The sequence below is a fragment of the Muntiacus reevesi genome, chromosome 10 (assembly GCF_963930625.1).
Source record: "Muntiacus reevesi chromosome 10, mMunRee1.1, whole genome shotgun sequence".
In the NCBI taxonomy this organism is placed as follows: domain Eukaryota; kingdom Metazoa; phylum Chordata; class Mammalia; order Artiodactyla; family Cervidae; genus Muntiacus; species Muntiacus reevesi.
Genome location: NC_089258.1, coordinates 75129966 through 75156114, shown reverse-complemented (window position 1 = coordinate 75156114; position 26149 = coordinate 75129966). Strand labels below are relative to the sequence as shown.

The following is a 26149-nucleotide window of genomic DNA, read 5'->3' as shown; positions in this document are numbered from 1 at the left end:
GGAGAGAGAAGAACGTCTTTCTCAGTGATCAATGCAAAGAAATGGAGGAAAACAATAAAATGGGAAAGACTAGAGATCTTTTCAAGAAAATTAGAGATTACCAGGGGAACGTTTCATGCAAAGATGGGCACAATAAAGGACAGAAATGCTATGGACCTAACAGAAGCAGAAGATATTAAGAAGAGGTGGCAACAATACACAGAAGAGCTATATAAAAAAGATCTCATGACCCAGATATCATGATGGTGTGATCACTCACCCAGAGCCAGACATCCTGGCATGAAAAGTCAAGTGGGCCTTTGGAAGCATCACTAGGAACAAAGCCAATGGAGGTGATGGAATTCCAGTTGAGCTATTTCTAACCCTGAAATATGATGCTGTGAAAGTGCTGCACTCAATACACCAGCAAATTTGGAAAACTCAGCAGTGGCCACAGGACTGGAAGAGGTCAGTTTTCATTCCAATCCCAAAGAAAGGCAATGCCAAAGAATGCTCAAATGACTGTACAATTGTACTCATTTTACACACTAGCAAAGTAATACTCAAACTTCTCCAAGCCAGGCTTCAACAGTAAATGAACCATGAACTTTCAGATGTTCAAGCTGGATTTAGAAAGGCAGAGGAGCCAGAGATCAAATTGCCAATATCCACTGGATCATAGAAAAAGTAAGAGAGTTCCAGAAAAACATCTATTTCTGCTTTATTGACTATACAAAAGCCTTTGACTGTGTGGATCACAATAAACTGTGGAAAATTCTGAAAGAGATGGGAGTACCAGACCACCTGACCTGCCTCTTGAGAAATCTGCATGCAAGTCAGGAAGCAACAGTTAGAACTGGACATGGAACAACAGACTGGTTTCAAATCGGGAAAGGAGTATGTTAAGGCTGTTATTGTCACCCTTCTTATTGAACTTATGTGCAGAGTACATTATGAGATATGCTGGGCTGGATGAAGCACAAGCTGGAATCAAGATTACCAGGAGTAATATCAATAACCTCAGATATGCAGATGACACCACTTTTATGGTAAAAAGCAAAGAAGAACTTGATGAAAGAACTTGAGCCTCTTGATGAAAGTGAAAGAGGAGAGTGAAAAAATTGGCTTAAAGCTCAACATTCAGAAAACTAAAATCATGGCATCTGGTTCCATCACTTAATGGCAAATAGATGGAGAAACAATGGAAACAGTGAGTGTAAATTAGCAGTGAGTTTCTCATACATATGGCTTTTACTATGTTGTAAATTCCTTCTGTTCTTAATTTGTTGAAAGGATATATCATAAAGACGTTTTAAGTTTGTCAAATGTTTTTTTTCTATATCTACTGAGACAATCTTGTCATTTTCATTCTTCATCTGGTTAATGTGGTGGGTGTTATCACATTGATTAATTTTCATATGTTGAACCATCCTTGCACTTCCATGATATCACTTTGCCATGGTGCATAATCCTTTACATGTGCTGTTGAACTTGGTTTTGCTAGTATCTGTTGAGAATTCTTGCATCTATATTCATCACAGATACTAACTTGTAGTTTCCTTTTCCTGTGGAGTTCTTACCAATTTTGGTATCACAGTAATGCTGGCCTCATAAAATGAGCTTGTGTTTTCACCTTTATAGTTTTTGGAACAGTTTTAGAATACTGATTTTATTTGTTTTGTTTCCCATTTATTTTTCTTAGTTGGACTCTGTGGGAGAAGGCAAGGGTGGGATGTTTTGAGAGAACAGCATAGCATACTGACTTTAATTCCTATTAAAATGTTTGGCAAAATTCACTAGTAAAACCAATCTGTCCTGGGCTTTTCTTTGTTGTGAGGGTTTTAATTACTGGTTCACTCTCCTTACTAGGTTTTAATCTGCTCACTTTCTATTTCTTCATGATTTAATCTTGGCATGTTACATGTTTCCAGGAATGTATTTATTTCTTTTTGGTTTTTCAGTTTCTTAACATACAAATGTTCATAGTAATCTTTAAGGGACTATAAACCATAAAAATATTAATTCTGTAGTATTTGTAATGATACTATTTCTGGTTTTATTATATTAGTCTTCTCCCTATTTGTGCTAGTGAGCCTAGCTAAAGGTTTGTTAATTTCTTTCTTTTTTCAAAAAAAAACATGCTTATGTCTTGATTTTTTTAATTGCTTTTCTATTCTTCATTTTCTTCATATCTGCTCTAACCTTTATTAGTTCCTTCCTCCCACTTAATTTGGGTTTAGTTTATTTTCTTCATTCCTTGATGGTTGTCAAGTTCAGTGGTTATTTGAGATCTTAAGACAGTAAAATGAATGAAAGCTCCACGACTCTATCTTATTAACAACAATTTTTTTCTGACATAAAAATATAACTATAAGCACATCTGGCATCTTTACAATATCAGTCTTCTTTTCATGTGGCAGTAGAACATCATTAAGATATAAGTTCACCTTACCAAACCTCAAAACAACAAAAATTATGTGGTCATAAATGCTAGTGTGGGCACACAAAAATCACTCCTTTGGTGTGGGTCAGGGAGGGTTGAGACATCATGAAACCAAGTTTCATTATTCAGCATTATAAAAACATCTACAATGGGGACCATATAAGAATATTATGAAATAAAAGCAAAACTAAACAAATGGGACCTAATGAAACTTGAAAGCTTCTGCACTACAGATGCTTGGTTTTAAATGAATGATTTTAAGTGCTCCTTGTGCAATGATCGAAAGGTACAATGCAGAACGGTTAATTCTGCTCTACTCACCTGACGCTGGGGAGGGACTTGCTGTCAGAGCTGCTTTCTTCTGACACAGATCTGTAAAAATGTTTATTTTTAAAAAGTGGGAGATTTTTAAAATCCTAATCAAGTGACTATTTGAATGGAGAATGTTCTTCAGAGAAATAGTGATTCACTAAATAAAATGTCTCCTTCCAGGGAAATAAAAGCAATAAAACAACAGCCATGTCAATATTAGGAGAAACGCCACCAGCCATCTTGCTATGTCGACCTAATCTTCTCATTCTCATTTCACGTTTACTCAAATATTTATGGTATAAGCCCACATATTTGCAGGCAGGCCCCTTGATTCTATGGTAATCCTAACTCTCACCCAAGTTAAGCCAAAACCATAAAGTAGCAATCCAAAGTTTGTTTATTTTCTATACATTTCTATAGATTTCTTTCATCCTCTCATAAACATACTCATCTTCTCTTTATATCAATTCCAAGAAAGTAAAACTAGAGATAAATACCTCTGTGGGAAAATATAGTAAATTATGAATAAGGGGCTTAATAATGATGCTTAAATTGTTGTGTAATGGATTAGAGATAATATGATAATGTTGTTTATTAATTTGGTGTACCCAGGAGTTTATGAGAAATTGGAAAGCTATTACCTCACATTTTATACAATTACAGAGAATAATTTTAAAAACATAAAGATTAAATCCTTTGTTCAAGATATCATAGTTATCAAGATATGCAATATTTAGACTAAATATTTCAATATTTAAGGCTAAATATAATTTTCTCCCAATTTCATGATGCTTCCTCCTGTCTAACCTGATTAACATGAACTATACATGTAATTTCTAGTTGACAAATGACTTGCCCAATCATCAGTATAAAGAATTAGGATACGTGTAACTCTATGGCTGATTCATATCAATGTATGACAAAACCCACTGAAAAATAAAATTAAAAAAAAGAATTAGGAAAATAAATATTATGCAGGCATATTCATAGATCTTATCTCTAGTGGAGTGGGGTATATTAATGAACTTATTTACCACTGGTCTGAGGCTCTATATGTTAAAATTTTATTTTTAAATGCAGTGTTATTATTTATTCTCATGAAGAGAATTCTCTCATGTACAATATGACCATATAGACAGGAGTCTGTGGATTAAGAGCTTGCCTGGTGGCTCAGATGGTAAAAAATCCACTTGCAATGCACAAGAGATGGGTAAGGAAGACACCCTGGAGAAGGAAATGACAACCCACTCCAGTATTCTTGCCTGGAGAATTCCATGGACAGAGGAGCCTATGGTGTACAGTCCATGGGGTCGCAAAGAGTCAGAAACAACTGAGCAGAAACTATCATAGTGGATTAAGAGGCTGAATAAATCTCCACCAGACCCTCGGCACCCATTCTCCTCGAGTAATACTGCTGGTAAAATGTAGTAAAACCAGAAAAAAGTTGAAGGACACCATACCAGTTTGAAATGTACCTGTGTTTCTTTCCTCATATCGCTTTACCTATAGTCTTAGTATATTCTAGACGAACCATGAATAAATACTTTTTTCTTGACTAATTTATTTGATAAGAATAAAACATATATACCTTTCACTCTCAAGTTCTCCTTTGTAGCACAGCTCTCTTATTTTATCCTGCTTTATTATAAGAGCGGCAGCAATGATGAACACAGGTATAGAAATGTAGAAAACTAGTTGCAGTCTGCGTTTTGGATGACCAAGAGATCTTTCCTTCAAAAAACTTTTACCTCGAATGGAAAATATCATTTCAAACTATGTCAGAGATTTTAATAACCAAATAAAATGGTGCAAAGCTATTATTACCAACCATAATCCCAAACACTAAACAATTCATCCATATAGACTGTGAATACAATAAAATCTGAAAATCTAAACTAGTATATTCAGTGGGCTTTACTGATGGTTCTGTGTTTTCAAACTTCTACCATATGGTGATTTCCTTGATTGAAGGTGTTGTGCTTTCAAGGACCACATATTTAACACCTGCAAGTATTTCTTCAATTCTGTTCTGGTACAGGGTTTCTGAGGTTCAAACATATATATCACAAAGAGTATTGGGATTTTACCTGTATGTGAGAATTAAATCTGGGGTGTGTGGCATTTGGGCTTCTTTGGTAGCTCAGATGGTAAAGAATTTGCCTGCAGTGCAAGAGACCCGGGTTCAATCCTGTGCCGGGAAGATCCGCTGGAGAAGGGAATGACTACCAACTCCAGTATTCTTGCCTGGAGAATTTCATGGCCAGAGAAGCCTGGGAAGCTACACTCCATGGGGTCACAAAGAGTTGGACACAACTGAGCACCTAAAACTTCCACACTCTATGTGGCATTTAATTTTTCTTATATGACTAGAATTTTTTCTAAAAATTAAAAAGCAATACTCTATATAACTTATTTAACTAAGTTCTTTAATCAAATACATCAAATATGTGGCAATAGGAAATTGTTAAAAACAACTCTAGATTTTATAGAATGCATGCTAAATCTGCCTCTGACCCACTTCTGATTGACAGGTGCTAATATTTACATTTTCCTCATCTGTTCTTATAGATTCTCAGCTGACATCTGTATTCACCTTCCCGGAGTCCTAATGTATTGAGTCCTGCTTTCTTCATAATTTGTTGGCTTCTTGCTTCCTTTTATTTGATATGAACTCTTCGGCAATGTGGGAGTCCTGGGTTCAATCCCTGGGTTGGGAAGATCCCCTGGAGAAGGGAACGGCTACCCACTCCAGAATTGTGGCCTGGAGAATTCCACGAACTAGGGTCCATGGGGTCACAAAGAGTCGGACACGACTAAGTGACTTTCACTTCACTTCACTTCCTGCTCTATCACTTCTTAGCCACATGGAGATGCTGACAGTCAGAAGAGCAACTCGCCAGCTACAGTGTGGATGATCGCTGAGGCTCAAAATTCTTCTCTTAGGATAGCCCCAATTCTTCTCTTTTTTTTCCCATGGTTTTTAAAGAGAGTTCAAGGTAGGAGCAACATTTTCTTTTTCAGTCAGCTCTGTGCATGTGCCTGGGGTTCCCGGTATCTTCAAGATAAAGATTACCTGATATTTGTAACTAGACAAATGAATCAGAAGAAGAGATCAGCATCTCTAGTTATATCCGGCAGATTGATTCTCAACCTCATGTATAGCCTTCCGGGTAATCATGGAGATCACGTGGCTATTATGAAAATGAATGTAAGATATGAAAGTGGCCTTGAAACTCTAAGCAGGATTTCCCCAGACCAGAAAAAAAAAAAAAAAAAAAAAAAAAAAAGAGGTCTTTCTTTCCCTTTTACTGTCTAGTTTTAACGAGCACTGTGTACTGATACCTGCCAACAAAGACTATTTTCTATAAATTCTTTCAGTTTGGGATCTTCATTTAATTAATTACTCCAGTTCCCATGAGCTAAACTAGTCCCCAACAATATGCCTCAAGGATTCTACCTCCTTTCAAAGATGCCTCAGGACATCCAGTCATATAACTTTTCAGTTCAGTTCAGTCACTCAGTCGTGTCCGATTCTGCGACCCCCTGCAGCACACCAGGACTCCCTGTCCATCACCAACTCCCGGAGTTTACTCAAACTCATGTCCATCGAATTGGTGATGCCATCCAACCATCTCAGCCTCTGTCATCCCCTTCTCCTCCTGCCTTCAATCTTTCCCAGCATCAGGGTCGTTTCAAATGAGTCAGCTCTTCACATCAGGTGGCCAAAGTATTGGAGTTTCAGCTTCAACATCAGTCCTTCCAGTGAACACCCAAGACTGATCTCCTTTAAGAAGGACTGGTTGGATCTCCTTGCAGTCCAAGGGACTCTCAACAGTCTTCTCCAACACCACAGTTCAAAAGCATCAATTCTTCGGTGCTCAGCTTTTTTTATAGTCCAACTCTCACATCCATACATGACCACTGGGAAAATCATAGCCTTGACTAGACGGACCTTTGTTGACAAAGTAATGTCTCTGCTTTTCAATATGCTGTCTAGGTTGAATAAAACTCTTCTTCCAAGACGTAATCGTCTTTGAATTTCATGGCTGCAGTCACCATCTGCAGTGACTTTGGAGCGCAAAAAAATAAATTCTGACACTGCTTCCACTGTTTCTCCATCTGTTTGCCATGAAGTGATGGAACCAGATACCATGATCTTTATTTCCTGAATGTTGAGCTTTAAGCCAACTTTTTCACTCTCCTCTTTCACTTTCATCAAGCGGCTCTTTAGTTCTTCTTCACTTTCTGCCATAAGGGTGGTGTCATCGGCATATCTGAGGTTATTGATATTTCTCCCAGCAGTGTTGATTCCAGCTTGTGCTTCCTCCAGCCCAGCATTTCTCATGATGTACTCTGCATCTAAGTTAAATAAGCAGGGTGACAATATACAGCCTTGACGTACTACTTTTCCTATTTGGAACCAGGTTGCTCATGTCCAGTTCTAACTGTTCCTTCCTGACTTGCATATAGGTTTCTCAAGAGGCAGGTCAGGTGGTCTGGTATTCCCATCTCTTTCAGAATTTTTCACAGTTTATTGTGATCCACACAGTCGAAGGCTTTGGCATAGTCAATAAAGCAGAAATAGATGTTTTTCTGGAACTCTCTTGCTTTTTTGATGATCCAGCGGATATTGGCAATTTAATCTCTGGCTCCTCTGCCTTTTCTAAAACCAGTTTGAACATCTGGAAGTTCTTGGTTCACGTATTGCTGAAGCCTGGCTTGGAGAATTTTGAGCATTACTTTACTAGCGTGTGAGATGAGTGCAATTGTGTGGTAGTTTGAGCATTCTTTGGCATTGCCTTTCTTAGGGATTGGAATGAAAACTGACCTTTTCCAGTCCTGTGGCCACTGCTGAGTTTTCCAAATTTGCTGGCATATTGAGTGCAGCACTTTCACAGCATCATCTTTCAGGATTTGAAATAGCTCAACTGGAATTCCATCACCTCCACTAGCTTTGTTTGTAGTGATGCTTTCTAAGGCCCACTTGACTTCACATTCCAGGATGTCTGGCTCTAGGTCCTCCCTTTTATTTTCCCCAAATATCTCAGTCTTTATGACTCAAGGGTTTAATTGTCATATCAAATGCCCCAAAACACAGATGTGACCCTAGCAGACTTCATGAGTAAATATCAGGTATATAGGAGCCAGCATCCAGCAGCAACAACTCCTGAAACTTCCCCCCCCCTCCTCCTCCAACACCACACTACATTCAGATGGATGATGGAAAAACAAGATGAGAAGTTCTGTGTAGACACAAGATTGATCATAAATAGTAATTTCATTTTTGCACTGTTAACTACACAGTTACATGATTCCCTAGTTTCTCCAGCCAGCTATTCTACCATCAGTAAATTCCAGGTTTACTTAGAATAATCGATGTATACTAAAGAGTGTGTGTGCTCTGTCCCTCTCATGTCCAACTCTTTTGCAAGCCTGCCGGGCTCTCCTGTCCATGGAATTCTCCAAGCAAGAATACTGGAGTGGGTTGCCATGCCCTCCTCCAGAGGATCTTCCCATCCCAGGGATCGAATCCACTTCACTGAGCCACAATGAGCTCAGATCTTGCTCAAGTAATATTCTAGGTGTTTCTGTGGGGTGTTTTCAAATGAAATTAATATTTAAATCAGTGTGTGTATGTGTGTGTTAGTTGCTCAGTTGTGTCTGATTCTTTGTGACCCCATGGACTATAGCCCACCAGGCTCCTCTATCCATGGGATTTCTCAGCAAGAATATTGGAGTGAGCTCCCATTCCCTTCTCTAGGGAATCTTCCCTACCCAGGGATCGAACTCAGGTCTCCTGCATTGCAGATAGATTCTTTATCATCTGAGCTACCCAGGAAGCCCAACATTTATATCAGTAGACTGAGTAAGGCAGTAGCTTTCTTTAATGCAGGTGGACCTCAATCCTGGAGATCTTAATTAAACAAAAACACCGACCCTCCAGTGAAGATTCTTCCTGCTTGATAATCATTAGAGTAAAATGTGAGCAGAGGAGACAAACTGAAGAAGTTAATGCTAACCAGAGAGGTGCCAGAATTTTAAGATTTGGAGAATTCTCAGTCTATGAATTTTGTAAAAAAAAGGGGAGGGGGTGGAACATGTTCCCAAAATGTGGATAGAAAAATCATCTGATAAATATACTGGGCATGTGAACCATCTCAGGAGAAGGCAGGAATAAGGATGAGATGATATCAGCAGAAACACTGCCAGGTCAGATCAAAGGGAACAGCATTGGGCCATAGAACTGACTGGCTGCCAATATGCTTTATCCTTCAAGAAAAGAGAAGAATGCAGATGGTGACTCAGAGGTCATCAAGGCTTCCTCTCCCATCATGGGGCCAGGAGCTGTCTCTTCCTCAGTTTTGACCAGCCAAGCTCCGTTGCCCAGTGGCTCAGGGGCAGTTTACTCCAAAGAGCTATATGGATGGAGCCTCTGTCCAGAGCTGAAGAGGGAAGGTAGAAGCTACTGCAGTTGGGTTATGCTCCCAGCCCAAAGGCTCTGGAGGACAGAACATCAAAACTAAGAGGGTTATTCTCCAACCTTAACATCAAATGTAATTTGCCTTGCTAAGTTTTATTTGTATTTCATGAGACCTGTCACCATTTTCTCCTATCTAATTTCTCCCTTTAGGAACAAGAATGTCTATTGTATGCCTGTCTATCCACAGCTGTTTGCTTGTTTGTTTGGTTTTTTTTTTCTTGATGGTCCAACTTTCACACCTGTACATGACTATTGGAAAAACCATAGCTTTGACTAGATGGACTTCTGTCAGCAAAGCGATGTCTCTGCTTATAATACACTGTCTAGGTTTGTCATAGCTTTCCTCCCAAAGAACAAATGTCTTTTAATCTCATGACTGCAGTTACCATCTGCAGTGATTCTGGAGCCAAGAAAATAAAATCTGTTACTGGTAACACTTTTTTCCCTTTTATTTGCCATGAAGTGATTGGACTGAATGCCATGATCTTAGTTTTTTGAATGTTGAGTTTCAAGCCAGCATTGTCACTCTCCTCCTTCACCCTCATCAAGAGGCTCTTTAGTTTCTCTTCACTTTCTGTGGTCAGACTGGTATCATCTGCATATCTGAGGTGGTTGATATTTCTCTTAGCAATCTTGATTCCAGCTAGTGATTCCTTACATCCAGGATTTCACATGATATACTCTGCATAGAAGTTAAATAAGCAGGGTGATAATATACAGCCTTGTTGTCTGCCTTTCACGGTTTTGAACCAATCTGTTGTTCCATGTCTGGTTCAAACTGTTTTTTTTTCTTGACACATATGCAGGTTTCTCAGGAGGTAGGCTAAGTTAGTTTAGTACTTCCATCTCTTTAAGAATTTTCCACAGTTTGTTGTGATCCACACAGTCAAAGGCTTTAGTGTAGTCAGTGAAGCAGAAGTAGATGTATTCCTGGAACTCTGCTGCTTTCTCCATGATTCAACGAATGTTGACAATTTGATCTCTGGTTCTTCTGCCTCTTGGAAACCCAGCTTGCACATCTGGAATTTTCTCAGTTCACATATGGCTGAATCCTAGCTTGAAGAATTTTGAGCATAACCTTACTACTACTACCACTTGAAATGAGCATGATGGTATGATAGTTTAAGCTCTTATGAGGTCATTGCTTTTTCACTGGGACCTGTTGTGCACAAGAACCTGTGGCTGCCCTCTAAAGTGGAGGTTCTGTTTTCCCCAGCCCTATGGAATTACTGCAATCAAATCCCACTGGCCTTTAAAGCCAGATGCTCAGGGAATTCCTACCAATGACAGACCCATAAGCTGGGGACCCCCATGTAGGTGCTCATGACTTTCACTTCTGTGTATAAGTTCTGTGATATAATTATTTTCCAGGTTGTGGGTCACCCACCCAGTGGGTATGGGATTTGATTTTATCGCTATTGCACCGCTCCTACAGTCTCATTGTGGCTTTTGCTTTGTACTTGGATGTAGGGTATCTATTTGCATGTTCCAAAATTTGTTTTCAATGGTTGTTCAGCAGTTAGTTGTGATTTTGGTGTTTTTGCAAGAGCTTCTGTCTTTTGACCAAGTCATTTTGTCTCTGCCTCCTTTTTCTTTTTCCTTTGTGCTTAATCTTATTTCACTTGCTCATAGAGTGCTGAGGGCAGAGGTCTTGCACCCTACACTTCAGACCTAATGTGAAATTGCTTTGCTGACATCTCTGCTGAGTGTGCAGAAGCATTGAATAATACAGCATTGCTTATTTAAAGGATGCTAACAGAGCATACCTTAAAACTTCTCCATACAAGAAAAAAAAAACTATAATAAATATGCTGACAGGTGTTAGCTAGACCTACTGTAGTGATGACCTACACCATTTTACAATGTATAAAATATCAAATCATTATGTTGTACCCCCTGAAACTACTGTAATGCTACACATCACTTATATCTTAATAAAAAATATTTTGAATTGGGTATGGTGGAGAAGCAGCTGAAAAAACACATAAGGAGATGAAATTTCAAATGTCTGGGTTGAGACAAGCTAGTATCTAAATCAATTACACGTTTTTGTTTCTTAAATTAAAAAAAAAAAAAAATATTGTTCCCTAAAGATGGCAGTGTTCAGATAAAAATAGCTACTGCTGAAGTAGTTCTGGACACACTACAAGAACAAACACGTTTTATCTATTCACTCAGTTTCTTGATTGCTCTACAAAACAATCAAGTTACATTTCCAGATTCATAGATTGTAACTAAAATGACTAGTGGGAGGAAAAAGTGGAAGTTTTGATAACACCTGTTGATCGCTTACAGTGAAGCAATGACTCTGTCACATTTTAGAAAGTAAATGTGGTAGCGCACATTACCCCAGCTCTTAGGTAATTCAGTTTCCAGAAGAGAATTTCAAATAAGCTTCTGAGTTTCTATGAAAATTTTAATAAAACCATATAAAATGAGATTTTTGCTATCCTGATCAAACACACAGTAGTTTTTGCTCATCCATATGCATATTTACCAGACAGAGCAAATGTAAATCTTTGCAAGTTCCATTCAGTCTATTAATTTCTTACTGAATAAAAAGATCTCATTTGCCAAATGTCTTGTCCACCTGTTACACAACACTGAAAGGGGTGTGATTTGTTTTTTCTATGATATAAAGGTTTTCAGAATGAAAATTTCAGTCACTTTTAGTTTCCTCAAAATGTGCAGAAGCATGTAACAAGAATTTTTTTTTTTTTTTAAACTTCACACCATGGAAAGACATTGCTTCCTTAAACAAGTGTACAAGATGGTTGTACTCTTTGCTGGCCATAGAAGATATGTTGAAATATTTGCAGTGCAGCGTGTGTGTGTTGAATCATAGCCGACTCTTTGCGACCCCATGGACGGTAGCCCACCAGGCTCCTCTGATCATGGAATTCCTCAGGCAAGAATATTGAAGTGGGTCGCCATTTCCTCCTCAGGGTATCTTCTTGACCCAGGGGTCAAATCAGGGTCCCCTGCATTGGCAAGCAGATTCTTTTACCACCGAACCACCTGGGAAGCCCAAGCTAAAATATTTACCTGATGTAAAATCTTATTTTTAAAAGGCTGGACAAGAAGAAAATACTTCTCTAATGTTGAAATTCATGGCGGATGAGAATAGAGAAAAGAAAGTTCACAATGAAATGGAAATTTATACGCTGCTTTTCCAAAGCAATCTGATGATCTGTGAAGAGGCTTTCAGAATTCCAGAAGAGGATGTACTGACTACACCTTGGTAGTTTTATGATTTGCATAGCTTGTGACAACAATTCATACGCTGAAAAAACGACTCATACTTTTGGAAATAAAGACTGCTTCGGAACTCAAAAAATGTAACCTGCAATGGGTGAGCAAGTTAGGAAGGACTTGCTCAGTTCCTTTATTACAATGGTAATTTATATGGAATTCAAATTAGATTTCACCAACTAAGATTACTTCTATGCTTTAAGCCACGTTCCCTGAAAAAGAAATATTTAACATCCAGTGTGCTTTGGAGTGCATAAAAATGATGGGCATTTGAGATATGGATAGCCTATGTGATGAATTTAAACATTTTTGGAGAGCTGCAAAATATTAATAGTTTTTCCAAGCCTGAAAACCTGCTTTATCTAGCAAAGAGAACCCTTAGTATCCTATGTTCAACTGCTTTTGTCAAGATACTTAGCATAATGCCATTACAATGAACTGATACCACAATTCAGTAAATGTGGGCTTATTAAAACAAAGCGTCAGGTCAAAATGAGTTTTACATTTGATTCTATTCCATGTTGCTACCACTTAAAAGAAGGATATCTTAAAGGCTGCAGTTCAGAAAAGTATAACTGGAGAATGAAACAAAAAATGTGTCTGACTGTATTATGGCACTGAAAGAAGCATGTCAATGTTATTTTCATTAAATATGAGGGTATCTTGAATTATTCCTGTTATATTTTTATTCTTTCTGCTACATCTTTCCTGTTATATCTTTATTCTTTCTCTCTAAAAATCTTACATTTATGTATTTTAAGAAAAAAAGAAGACAGCCGTGCAAAACTTAAATATCTAGTACAGGGTTTTTAAAAAGAGGTAAAGTAGATTGCTGTATTAGAGAATACATTATATTCTCATTAGAAAGTATAGTTTTTGCTCATATATTATTACTTTTAATTTGTTTTTCTATAAACTACTATTGTTAAGCACTGTTAACTAGTTCTATTGCTGTTTCACTTAAATAATAGCAATTTATGTAACAACCTGGAGAAGGAAATGGCAACCCACTCTGGTACTCTAGCCTGGAAAATCCCTTGGGCAGAGAAGCCTGGTAGGCTACAGTCCATGGGGTCACAAAGAGTCAGACATGACTGAATGACTTCACTTCACTTATACAACAAAAGTACACAATACAGAATAATATAAAATTTAAAATAAATACTTATTTTTTCTACACATTTATGTGAAAATAATAATATATATAGTTGTTTGTTACATGTTAAATGATTATATTTCCTTTTTTTGGTCTACACACAGTCTGATATATGTGTATTTTAATTGTCTAAAAAGTTACTCCCCTACATATGCCTTCCCTTGGTATTCAAGCTGCATATAAGCCTGCCCTGGAGTTCAGCATTTATTTGACCCAAAAGGAAAAGGTGTAAAGGTGAACAGACATCCTTTTCTGAAATCAGGAATATCCTCCAGTTGTTCCCAGTCTCATCCAGACCTACTTGACCTCAAAACAATACTCAAGAACCCTAAGGATGGGGATATTCTCAAGGTAAAATTTTAAAATTTAGGTTGGAGCCCCTACAATGCAAGAGAAAGGAGTGGCCTGAAAGATGACAATGATGACTAACACCATTTTAAACCAAGCATATGTGAGACAATCCAAAGTGAACAATCTAAATTAACTGATCAAATTAGGTACACTGTAATTTCTACTTTTCAAATTTCCTACCACTAGGTACAATTTTTGTTAGTAAACAATATCAACATTGATACAGAAGGAGTACAAACTTAAACTGTCTTAGTTTTTTAAAATCTCATGAGTAAAATAAAACCATATTTGTTGACATTAGTTGATTTGCAATGTGGCTTGGAACCTAAACTTTATTTTCTTACATATTGCCTTAGATTAACAAAGTTTTAAAGACACTAACCAGTTTTGTGCGTGTGTCCATCATCGATACTTCCAAATTCTCCTGAAAGTGGCTTGCAGTTAGGAGGTGCAAACCCTGGCGAACAATGGCAATGGTTAAAATTGTTGCATATCTAGAATAATTAGAAAATAGAACAATTTTTATGTACAAAGTTGGTTTTCCATAGAGACCAATGAATATTCTATACTTATTGAACAGATAATTTATTCCAGAGAATTTATCTTAAATGGATAAATTCAACAAATTGTCACAAATTTTCCCTTGAAATTTCCTATACTGTAGAAAGTACATCTGGCTTCTGTTGCCAAATCATTTTTAAAAATTCTTTCAACTCTCCCCACAACCAGACCAAGATATTATCAATCAACAGTAACATGTCACTAATTATCATTTACTTCCTAACTTCACAGAAAAGTCAGGACACTAAATTAATGAACAAGACACTTCTAATGACCTTATTTACCAGTTCCTGCCTTTTCTCTGTAAAAATAAGATCATTTTGGCTAAATGGTACACACGGTACCTATAGCATATCCACCCCACATATTTACCAATCATTTTATATTTCCAGAATCATCTTAAATGTTTCTAAATCTTCTCTAATAAACAGTTTGGCAAGATTTCTCAAGAAAGTAAGATTGAGGCTGTACATTATAGACTGTTAAATCACACCAAGCAGCATGAAAATGATTTTTTTAAAAAATTACTCAAAAGGTTTCTTTAAATCTCCAAACTGCTGACTGAATTGTTCAAAGCATGTTACTTAAAGTGAAAACTGAAATTACTTACTCCTTTTGACGCACAATGTTTACCATTATCGCATGTGGTTTTATCCACGTGGTATTTAAGCTCTACACAGTTAAAGTTCACACAATACTAAAACAAAGCGAAGAAATTGGAAAACAAATTCAGTTAAACCATCAAATTAGACTGTGCATACAGATAATGTATGAGAAAAAATTCAAGGATTCATATTACCAAGAATTGGCATAAAAGTTCAAAACATTAAGTTATAATTGTGACAGCATTGAAATAAATGTGAAATAAGCTATGTGCCTTCATACTGTAAAAAATATAGTCATGTAAGAAGTTGAAAGTTTTATTTTCTTGCCATCTAGCACCAGAAGTCCTCTTAGGAACAAAAATATCCGGAAAAATAATTTGGTTAGTCTTTTGAGTTCAATCATTGTGTGAGGAGCGTTTAAAAAATACCCAGGACTGGGCTGTATCTGACACCATTATGTCAAGATCTCTGCAGGCAGAGTTTAGGCGGATTACCATGAGCAGTTAGGGCTGAGAAATTTCGCATGGGAGGTTGATATAATAAAATCATGTGCATGAGGAGCAAACGAGGCATGATACTATTCCATGTGGGGGGAAAAATAAGGAGAAAAGCAAGGATAACAGGAAATTATATGCGGTAGTAGAATGATGAGAGACTCCCCTGAGAGAGATGGCTAAATAACCTTCTAAGAAATGGAAGGTTTAATGAGTAAGTTTCAGTTCAGTTCAGTTCAGTCACTCAGTCGTGTCTGACTCTTTGTGATCCCATGAACTTCAGCGCACCAGGCCTCCCTGTTCAACATCAGCTCCTGGAGCCCACCCAAACCCATGTCCATCGAGTTGATGATGTCATTGAACCATCTCATCCTCTGTCGTCCCCTTCTCCTCCTGCCCTCAATCTTTCCCAGCATCAGGGTCTTTTCAAATGAGTCAGCTCTTCACATCAGGTGGCCAAAGTATTGGAGTTTCAGCTTCGGCATCAATCCTTTCAATGAACACCCAGGACTGATCTCCTTTAAGATGGACTGGTTGGATCGCCTTGAAGTCCAAGGGACTCTCAGCGGTCTTCTCCAACACCACAGTTCAAAAGTATCAACTCTTCAGCACTCAGCTTTTTTTATAGTCCAACTCTCACATCCATACATGACTACTGGAAACACCATAGCCTTGACTAGACGGACCTTTGTTGGCAAAGTAATGTCTCTGCTTTTTAATATGCTATCTATGTTGGTCATAACTTTCCTTCCAAGGAGTAAGCGGCTTTTAATTTCATGGCTGCAGTCACTATCTGCAGTGATTTTGGAGACCAGAAAAATAAAGTCAGCAACTGTTTCCACTGTTTCCCCATCTATTTGCCATGAAGTGATGGGACTGGAAGCCATGATCTTAGTTCTCTGAATGTTGAGCTTTAAGCCAACTTTTTCACTCTCCTCTTTCACTTTCATCAAGAGGCTTTTTAGTTCCTCTTCACTTTCTGCCATAAGGGTGGTATCATCTGCATATCCGAGGTTACTGACGTTTCTCCTGGCAATCTTGATTCCAGTTTGTGCTTCCTCCAGCCCAGCATTTCTCATGATGTACTCTGCATATAAGTTAAATAAGCAGGATGACAATACACAGGCTTGACGTACTCCTTTTCCTATTTGGAACCAGTCTGTTGTTCCGTGTCCAGTTCTAACTGATGCTTCCTGACCTGCATACAGATTTCTCAAGAGGCAGGTCAGGTGGTCTGGTATTCCCATCTTTTTCAGAATTTTCCACAGTTTACTGTGATCTACATGGTCAATGACTTTGGCAAAGTCAATAAAACAGAAACAGATGTTTTTCTGGAGCTCTCTTGCTTTTTCTATGATTCAATGGATGTTGGCAATTTGATGTCTGATTCCCTTGCCTTTTCTAAATCCAGCTTGAACATGTGGAAGTTCATGGTCATGTATTGTTGAAGCCTGGCTTGGGGAATTCTGAGCATTGCTTTAGCATTTACTAGCGTGTGAGTGAGTTGTGCAGTAGTTTGAACATTCTTTGACATTGCCTTTCTTTGGGATTAGAATAAAAGCCGACCTTTTCCAGTCCTGTGGCCACTGCTGAGTTTTCCAAATTTGCTGGCATATTGAGTGCAACACTTTTACAGCACCATCTTTCAGGATCTGAAATAGCTCAACTGAAATTCCATCACATCCACTGGCTTTGTTCATAGTGATGCTTCCTAAGGCCCACTTGACTTTGCATTCCAGGATGTCTGGCTCTAGGTGAGTGATCACACTATCGTGATTATCTGGGTCACGAAGATCTTTTGTGTGTAGTTCTTCTGTGTATTCTTGCCACCTCTTTTTAATATTTTCTGCTTCTGTTAGGTCCATACCATTTCTGTCCTTTATTCTGCCCATCTTTGCATAAAATGTTCCCTTGGTATCTCTAATTTTCCTGAAGAGATCTCTAATCTTTCCCATTCTATTATTTTCCTCTGTTTCTTTGCCCTGATCACTGAAGAAGGCTTTCTTATTTCTCCTTGCTATTCTTTGGAACTCTATGTTCAAATGGTTATATCTTTCCTTTTCTCCTTTGCTTTTCACTTCTCTTATTTTCATAGGTATTTGTAAGGACTCCTCAGAGAGCCAATTTGCTTTTTTGCATTTCTTTTTCACAGAGATGGTCTTGATCCCTGTCTCCTGTACAATGTCATGAACCTCCATCCATAGTTCATCAGTCATTCTGTCTATCACCTCTAGTCCCTTAAATCTATTTCTCAGTTCCACTGTATAATAGTAAGGGATTTGATTTAGGTCATACCTGAACGTTCTAGTGGTTTTCCCTACTTTCTTCAATTTAAGTCTGAATTTGGCAATAAGCAGTTCATGACCTGAGCCACAGTCAGCTCTTCACAGACACCTCTTCAATGGTTATCATCAAAAAGTTTACAAATAACAAATGCTGGAGAGGGTGTGGAGAAAAAGAATATATAGTGCACTGTATGTGGGAATGTAAGCCAATATAGCCACTGTGGAAAACACTATAGCAATTCATCAAAAAATAAAAATAGAATTATGATGTGATTCATCGATTCCACTCCTAATTTCTAAATATATATCAAAAGAAAATGAAAACACTGTTTTAAAAAGCTATATGCACCCCAGTGTTCAAAACAGCATTATTTATAACATCCAAGATATGGAAGCAACCTAAGTGTCCATCAATATATTAATGGATAAAGAAGATGTGTGATATATATATACAATAGATTATTACTCAGCCATAAGCACGAATGAAGTATTGCCTTTCATCAGAACAAAAGGACTTTTAGGGTATCATGCTTAGTGAAATAAGTCATAAAGAAAAAGACAAATACTATATATTATCACATATATGGAATATAAAATATAAAAGAAACAATGAACCTAACAAAACTGAAATAGGTATAGGAAAAAAACTAGTGGTTACTTGTGGTATAGGGAAATAATGAGAAGCAAGAGAAGCACAGGGGGTTAAGAATATATAAAAAATACAAAGATATACTGTACAGCAAGAGGACTATAGTCAATATTTTATCATAACTTTAAATGGAGTATAATCTGTAGAAATAATGGATCACTCCGTTGTATACCTGAAGTTTTTATAATATCATAAATCAACCATACTTCAATAAAAAAAAAAAGTATATAGATTCCTGAGCCCTCGATATGATGGAACATAACTTACTACTCTTTAAGTCTGGTACATACATAGTGAATTTTTAAAATAAAGTAAACTATAGAAAGGGGGGGGAAGAATAATTTTACAATGAAAAATCTGATAAACATCCCCTCAGCCAGGTAATCAAGGTTAACATTGATACACACATATAATTGATATAATGAAGGTGCACTTTACCTGTGCAATTTTCTTTCCAAGAACATATAAACTGAGTCTAATCCCGAAAAAAAATTACACAAATCCAAATTGAGGGACATTTTACAGAATATCTACCAGTTCTACTCCAAAGTGTCAAGATCATCAAAAACAAGAAAATTTTGAGAAGATGTCAAGAGGAGGCTAAGGGCACATTCAATAAATGTTCTGGTATTCTGAGCGGAATACTGCAAAAGGACGCAAAGTAAAGGCTAAGGAAATTTGAATGAATTCAGACTAAAAAGGGTATTCAGGTAAATTGGTTCACTGATTATAACAAATGTACCATACTACTGTTAGAGGTTAATACTAGGGGAAACAGGATGCTGCTTAGGGATGTGTGGTGTTCTATATGGGCAAGAGGGAATTCAGGCGGTGATAGTGTGGTCTAAAATCTTATGCGGCAATGGTTGTGCAACCGCAAAACTTAATTAAAAGCAATGAACTGTGCTGATCTGATGAACTCCCCAGGTCCATAGGTGCCCAATATGCTACTGGAGATCAGTGGAGAAATAACTCCAAAAAGAATGAAGGGACGGAGCCAAAGCAAAAACAACACCCCATTGTGGATGTGACTGGTGATGGTAATAAAGTCTGATGCTGTAAACAATATTGCAGAGGAAACTGGACTGTTAGGTCCATGAATCAGGATAAATTGGAAGTGGTCAAATAGGAGATGGCAAGAGTGAACATTGACATTTAAGGAATCAGTTAACTAAAATGGGCTGGAATGGGTGAATTTAACTCAGATGACCATTATATCTATTACTGTGGGCAAGAATCCCTTAGAAGAAATGAAGAAGCCATCATAGTCAACAAAAGTCCAAAATGCAGTACTTGGATGCACTCGCAAAAACGACAGAATGATCTCTCTTTGTTTCCAAGGCAAACCATTCAATATCACAGTACTCCAAGTCTATGCCCCAACCGGGAATGCTAAAGAAGCTGAAGTTGAACGGCTCTATGAAGACCTACAAGACCTTCTAGAACTAACACCTCAAAAAGATGTCCTTTTCATTATACAGGACTGGAATGCAAAAGTAGGCAGTCAAGAGATATATGGAGTAACAGGTAAATTCGGCCTTGGAGTACAAAATGAAGCAGGACAAAGGCTAACAAGAGTTTTGCTAAGAGAACGCACTCGTCATAGCAAACACCCTGTTCCAACAACACAAGAGAAGACTCTACACATGGACATCACCAGTTGGTTAATACCAAAATCAGACTGATTATATTATTTGCAGCCAAAGATGGAGAAGCTCTACACAGTCAGCAAAATCAAGACCGGGAGCTGACTGTGGCTCAGATCATGAACTCCTTATTGCCAAATTCAGACTTAAAGAGAGTAGGGGAAACCACTAGACCATTCAGGTATGACTTAAATCAAATCCCTTAAACAATGCAAGTAAGAACTAGATTCAAGGGATTAGATCTGACAGACAGAGTGCCTGAAGAACTATGGACAGAGGTTCATGACATTGTACGGGAAGCAGAAATCAAGACCATCCACATGAAAAAGAAATGCAAAAAGGCAAAATGGTTGTCTGAGGAAGCCTTACAAATAACTGAGAAAAGAAGAAAAGCTAAAGGCAAAGGAGAAAAGCAAAGATACACCGATTTGAATGCAGAGTTCCAAAGAATATCAAGGAGAGATAAGAAAGTCTTCCTCAGCAATCAGTGCAAAGAAATAGAGGAAAACAGTAGAATGGGAAAGATTAGAGATCTCTTCAAGAAAATTAGATACAAAGGAACATTTCATGCAATGATGGGCACAATAAAGGACCGAACTGGTATGGACCTAACAAAAGCAAAAGATGCTAAGATGAGGTGGCAACAATACACAGATGTACTATACAAAAAATATCTTCACGACCCAGATAACTATGATGGTGTGATCATTTATCTAAAGCCAGACATCCTGGAATGCAAAGTCAAGTGGGCCTTAGGAAGCATCAGTGAACAAAGCTAGTGAAGGCAATGAAATTCCAGCTGAGCTGTTTCAAACCCTAAAAGATGATGCTGTGAAAGTGCTACACTCAATATGCCAGCAAATTTGGAAAACTCAGCAGTGGCCACAGGATGGGAAAAGGTCAGTTTTAATTCCAATCCCAAAGAAAGGCAATGCCAAAGAATGTTCAAACTACCACACAAAAGCACTCATCTCACACCCTCACAAAGTAATGCTCAAAAGTCTCCAAGCCAGGCTTCAACAGTATGTGACCTGTGAACTTCCAGATGTTCAAGCTGGATTTAGAAAAGGCAGAGGAACCAGAGATCAAATTGCCAACATTCACTGGATCATAGAAAAAGCAAGAGAGTTCCTGAAAAACATCTAGTTCTTCTTTACTGACTATGCCAAAGCCTTTGACTTGTGGATCACAACAAACTGTGGAAAATTCTTAAAGAAATAAGAATAACAGACAACCTTACCTGCCTCCTGAGAAATCTGTATGCAGGTCAGGAAGCAACAGTTAGAACTGGACATGGGGAGGCGGCTCTAAGATGGCAGAGGACTAGGACAGGGAGACCACTTTCTCATCCAGAAATCATCGAAAGAACATTTGAACGTTAAGCAAATTCCATAGAACAACTTCTGCTTGCTGGCAGAGGACATCAGGCACCCGGAAAGGCAACCCATTGTCTTCAAAAGGAGGTAGGACAAAATATAAAAGATAAAAAGAGAGACAAAAGAGGTAGGGATGGAGATTCATCCCTGGAAGGGAGTCTTAAAAAAGAGAGAAATTTCCAAATACCAGGAAACGCTCTCCGGTGGGTCTGTGGCAAGCCTTGGAATCTCAGAGGGCAAAACAACCAGAAGGAAAAATAAATAAATAATTAAAACCCACAGATTACATGCCTAACAGCAACCCCCAGCGGAGCAGCAGCCCGGACGCTCACATCCCCCACTAGCAAGTGGGGGTGGGACAGGGACTGGAGCGGGCTGCATTGCTTAGGGTAAGGGCCTGAATGCCTGAGGGCAATCTGAGGGAACTAGCTTAAGGTAGCAACCCAGACAGTGGCATAGCTATCCCGTGAAAAGCCCTAACCTAAGACACCGCCAGGCACACTCAGAACAAAGGACTGAGCAGAGCTAGCCGGCTGCGGACCGACCCATCTCCCCACTGGAGTCAGGCAGGCGAGGGCAGCCAGAGCTGGAAGGGGGCATTCGGTCCCAGAGAGGCATCCTATACAGAACTGCAAGCAGACTTCTCTGCTAACCAAGACTTCTTGGGACTCTGGACGATTGACATCTGCCGGGAGGGTTGCAGCCAGAGACCAGCTCCCCAGAATAGACACACAGCACACTTAAGAAGGCGTGCCCGTTGTACACCCAGAAAACCTGAGCAGCTGAAACGGGTGAGGGGGTAAGTCGCAGCCTCCAACTGGGGGGCGAATACGTGCACCAAGCACCTGGTCACCTGAGGTGCTCGGGCCTGGGACGGGTGCAAAACGCAGGCCCAACCAAGTCTGCACCTTTGTGGAGTACCCGAGACCTGAACCTGAGCGGCTTAGACCTGGGAATCCATGTAAACCGGGGCCCACATCAGACAGTTCCTGGCAGCGCAACCTGGAGTCTGAGCAGTGTAGACTGGGCAAACCCAGTGAGCCAGGGCAAACCCAGTGTGGCTGAATCACTGTGAGCACACACCAGTGATATCTGTTCACAGTGTACCTCCCTCCCAAAGCACGACTGAACAAGCGAGCCTAAAAAAAAAAAAAAAAAAAAAAAAAAGGAAAAGCACCCCTTGTGGCAGGGCAGAAATTAGACACTGAAGACACCAGCAAACAGAAGCTAAAATAAACAGAGGGAACCGCTTTGGAAGTGACAGGTGCAAAAGATTAAAACTCCGGAGTTAGCACCAACTACTTTGGAAGGGGTCTATAGACCTTGAGAAGTACAAGCCAGATCAAGGAACTATCGGAAGAGGAACTGATCCCACACTGTCTGCAACAGCTCCAGAGAAAGTCTCAGATATATTTTTACTACCATCATTTCTTTAATTAAAAAAATTTTTTTTAATTTTTTTATTTTTACCTTGTTTTTTAAATATTTTTTTTATTTTTTAACTCCCCATTACTCCTTTAGTTTTCATATTTATAACCTACTATTACCTTGCAAAAAAAGACCCTATTTTTAAAACAAACTTCATATATACACATTTTATATTTTCTGTGACTTTGTTTTTTGTTGTTGTTGTCTGTTGGCTGGTTGGTTTGATTTTTTTTTTTCCTTCCTTTTTTTTTTTTTTTAATATTGTATTTTTGGGAATTTAACCTCTACTCAAGATTTTTAATCTTTGCTTTTTGGTATTTGTTATCAACTTTGTACCTTTAAGAACCCAATCTTCAGTACCCATTTTTACTTGGGAGCAGGATCACTGGCCTGATTGCTCTCTCCCCCTTTTGAGTCTTCTTTTTCTCCACCAGGTTGCCTCTATCTCCCCCCCACCCCCTTTTCTTCTCTACCCAACTTGGTGAATCTCTTTGTGTGTTCTGGGCTGTGGAGAACACATAGGGAACTGATTACTGGCTGGATCTGTCTCTCTCCTTTTGATTCCCCCTTTTACCCTCCTGGCCACCTCTGTCTCCTTCCTCCCTCTTCTCCTCTCTGTGTAAGTCCGTGAACATCTCTGAGGGGTCCAGACTGTGGAGAGCACGTAGGGAAGTGATTACTGTCTAGCTTGCTCTCTCCCCTTTTGATTCCCCCTCTGCTCCTCCTGGTAACCTCTAACTCCCTCCTCCCTCTTCTCATCTCCATGTAACTCTGTGTACCTCTCCAGGTGTCCCTCATTGTGGAGAAACTTTTCCTCATTAACCTAGATGCTTCATCATCGGTGCTGTATAGATGGAGAAGTCTTTGGGCTACTGTAAGAATAAGACTGAAAACCAGAACAGGAGGCTTAAGTCCAAATCCTGAGAATACCAGAGAACTCCTAAATCCAGGGAACATTAAACGATAGGAGCTCATCAAATGCCTCCATGCCTACACTGAAATCTAGCACCACCCAAGGGCCAACAAGCTCCAGAGCAAGACATACCACACAAATGCTCCAGCAACACAGGAACATAACCCCAAGTCTCAATATACAGGATGACCAAAGTCACACCAAACCCACGGACATCTCAAAACTTATTACTGGACACTTCATTGCACTCCAGAGAGACAAAATCCAGCTCCACCCACCAAAACACCAACACAAGCTTCCCTAACCAGAAAACCTTGACAAGTCACCTGTCCAACCCCACCCACAGTGACGAACCTCCCCAATAAAGTGAAAACACCAATTGCCAGAATACCGAAAGGCCACCCAAAACACAGCAATATAAACACGATGAAAAGGCAGAGAAAACTCAACACATAAAGGAACAGGATAAATGCCCACCAAACCAAACGAGGAAGAGACAGGGAATCTACCTGATAAAGAATTCTGAATAATGACAGTGAAAATGATCCTAAATCTTGAAAGTAAATGTAGTTACAGATAAATAGCCTGGAGACAAGGATCGAGAAGATGCAAGAAAGGTTTAACAAAGACCTAGAAGAAATAAAAAAAAGTCAATATATAATGAATAATGCAATAAATGAGATCAAAAACACTCTGTAGGGAACCAATAGTAGAATAATGGAGGCAGAAGATAGGATAAGTGAGGTAGAAGATAGAGTGGTGGAAATAAATGAAGCAGAGAGGTAAAAAGAAAAAAAGAATCAAAAGAAGTGAGGCCAACCTCAGAGACCTCTGGGACAATGTGAAACGCCCCAATATTCAAATCATAGGAATCGCAGAAGAAGAGGACCAAAAGAAAGACCATGAGAAAATACTTGAGGAGATAATAGTTGAAAACTTCCCTAAAATGGGGAAGGAAATAGTCACACAAGTCCAAGAAACCGAGAGAGTCCCAAACAGGATAAACCCAAGGCGAAACACCCCAAGACATATATTAATCAAATTAACAAAGATCAAAAACAAAGAACAAATATTAAAGGCAGCAAGGGGAAAACAACAAGTAACACACAAGGGAATTCCCATGAGGTAATAGCTGATCTTTCAATAGAAACTCTTCAGGCCAGAAGAGAAAGGCAGGACATACTTAAAGTGATGAAAGAAAATAAACTACAGCCCAGATTACTGTACCCAGCAAAGATCTCATTCAAATATGAAGGAGAAATCAAAAGCTTTACAGACAAGCAAAAACTAATAGAATTCAGCACCACTAAACTAGCTCTCTAACAAATGCTAAAGGATCTTCTCTAGACAGAAAACACAGAAAGGGTGTATAAACTCAAACCCAAAACAATAAAGAAAATAGCAATGGGATCATGCTTATCAATAATTACCTTAAATGTAAATGGGTTGAATGACCCAACCAAAAGACAAAGACTGGCAGAATGGATATAAAAACAAGACCCCTATATATGTTGTCTACAAGAGACCCACCTCAAAACAAGGGACACATACAGACTGAAAGTGAAGGGCTGGAAAAAGATATACCATGCAAACAGAGACCAAAAGAAAGCAGGAGTAGCAATACTCATATCAGATAAAAATAGACATTCAAATAAAGGCTGTGAAAAGAGACAAGAAGGACACTACATAATGATCAAAGGATTAACCCAAGAAGAAGATATAACAATCATAAATATATATGCACCCAACATAGGAGCACCGCAATATGTAAGACAAATGCTAGCAAGTATGAAAGGGGAAATTAACAATAACACAATAATAGTGGGAGAATTTAATACTCTACTCACACCTATGGATAGAAAACTAAACGGAAAATTAACAAGGAAACACAAACTTTAAATGATACAATAGATCAGCTAGACCTAATTGATATCTATAGGACATTTTACCCCAAAACAATCAATTTCACCTTTTTCTCAAGTGCACATGGAACCTTCTCCAGAATAGATCATATTCTGGGCCATAAATCTAGCCTTGGTAAATTCAAAAAAACAAATCATTCCAAGCATCTTTTCTGACCACAATGCAGTAAGATTAGATGTAAACTACAGGAGAAAAACTATTAAAAAATCCAATATATAGAGGCTGAACAACAAACAAATCACAGAAGAAATAAAAAAAGAAATCAAAATATTCATAGAAATGAATGAAAATGAAA

General features: G+C 38.5%; 1 protein-coding gene across 6 annotated transcripts in view; it reads right to left on the bottom strand.

Moving 5' to 3' along the window:
• Positions 1–26149, bottom strand: part of LOC136176638 (disintegrin and metalloproteinase domain-containing protein 5-like) — a 117351-nt gene that overhangs the window by 16800 nt on the left and 74402 nt on the right. For 3 of the 6 annotated variants that reach the window (XM_065947095.1, XM_065947099.1, XM_065947098.1), the window contains 4 exons: positions 15146–15232; positions 14357–14468; positions 4323–4482; positions 2744–2794 (listed from right to left, as the gene is read on the bottom strand). In XM_065947095.1, the coding sequence (XP_065803167.1) occupies positions 2744–2794; positions 4323–4482; positions 14357–14468; positions 15146–15232 (410 nt within the window). Of the gene's footprint in view, positions 1–2743; positions 2795–4322; positions 4483–14356; positions 14469–15145; positions 15233–17929; positions 18071–26149 lie in introns of those variants that run through there. The other 3 variants (XM_065947096.1, XM_065947097.1, XR_010664604.1) reach the window with 3 other exon arrangements.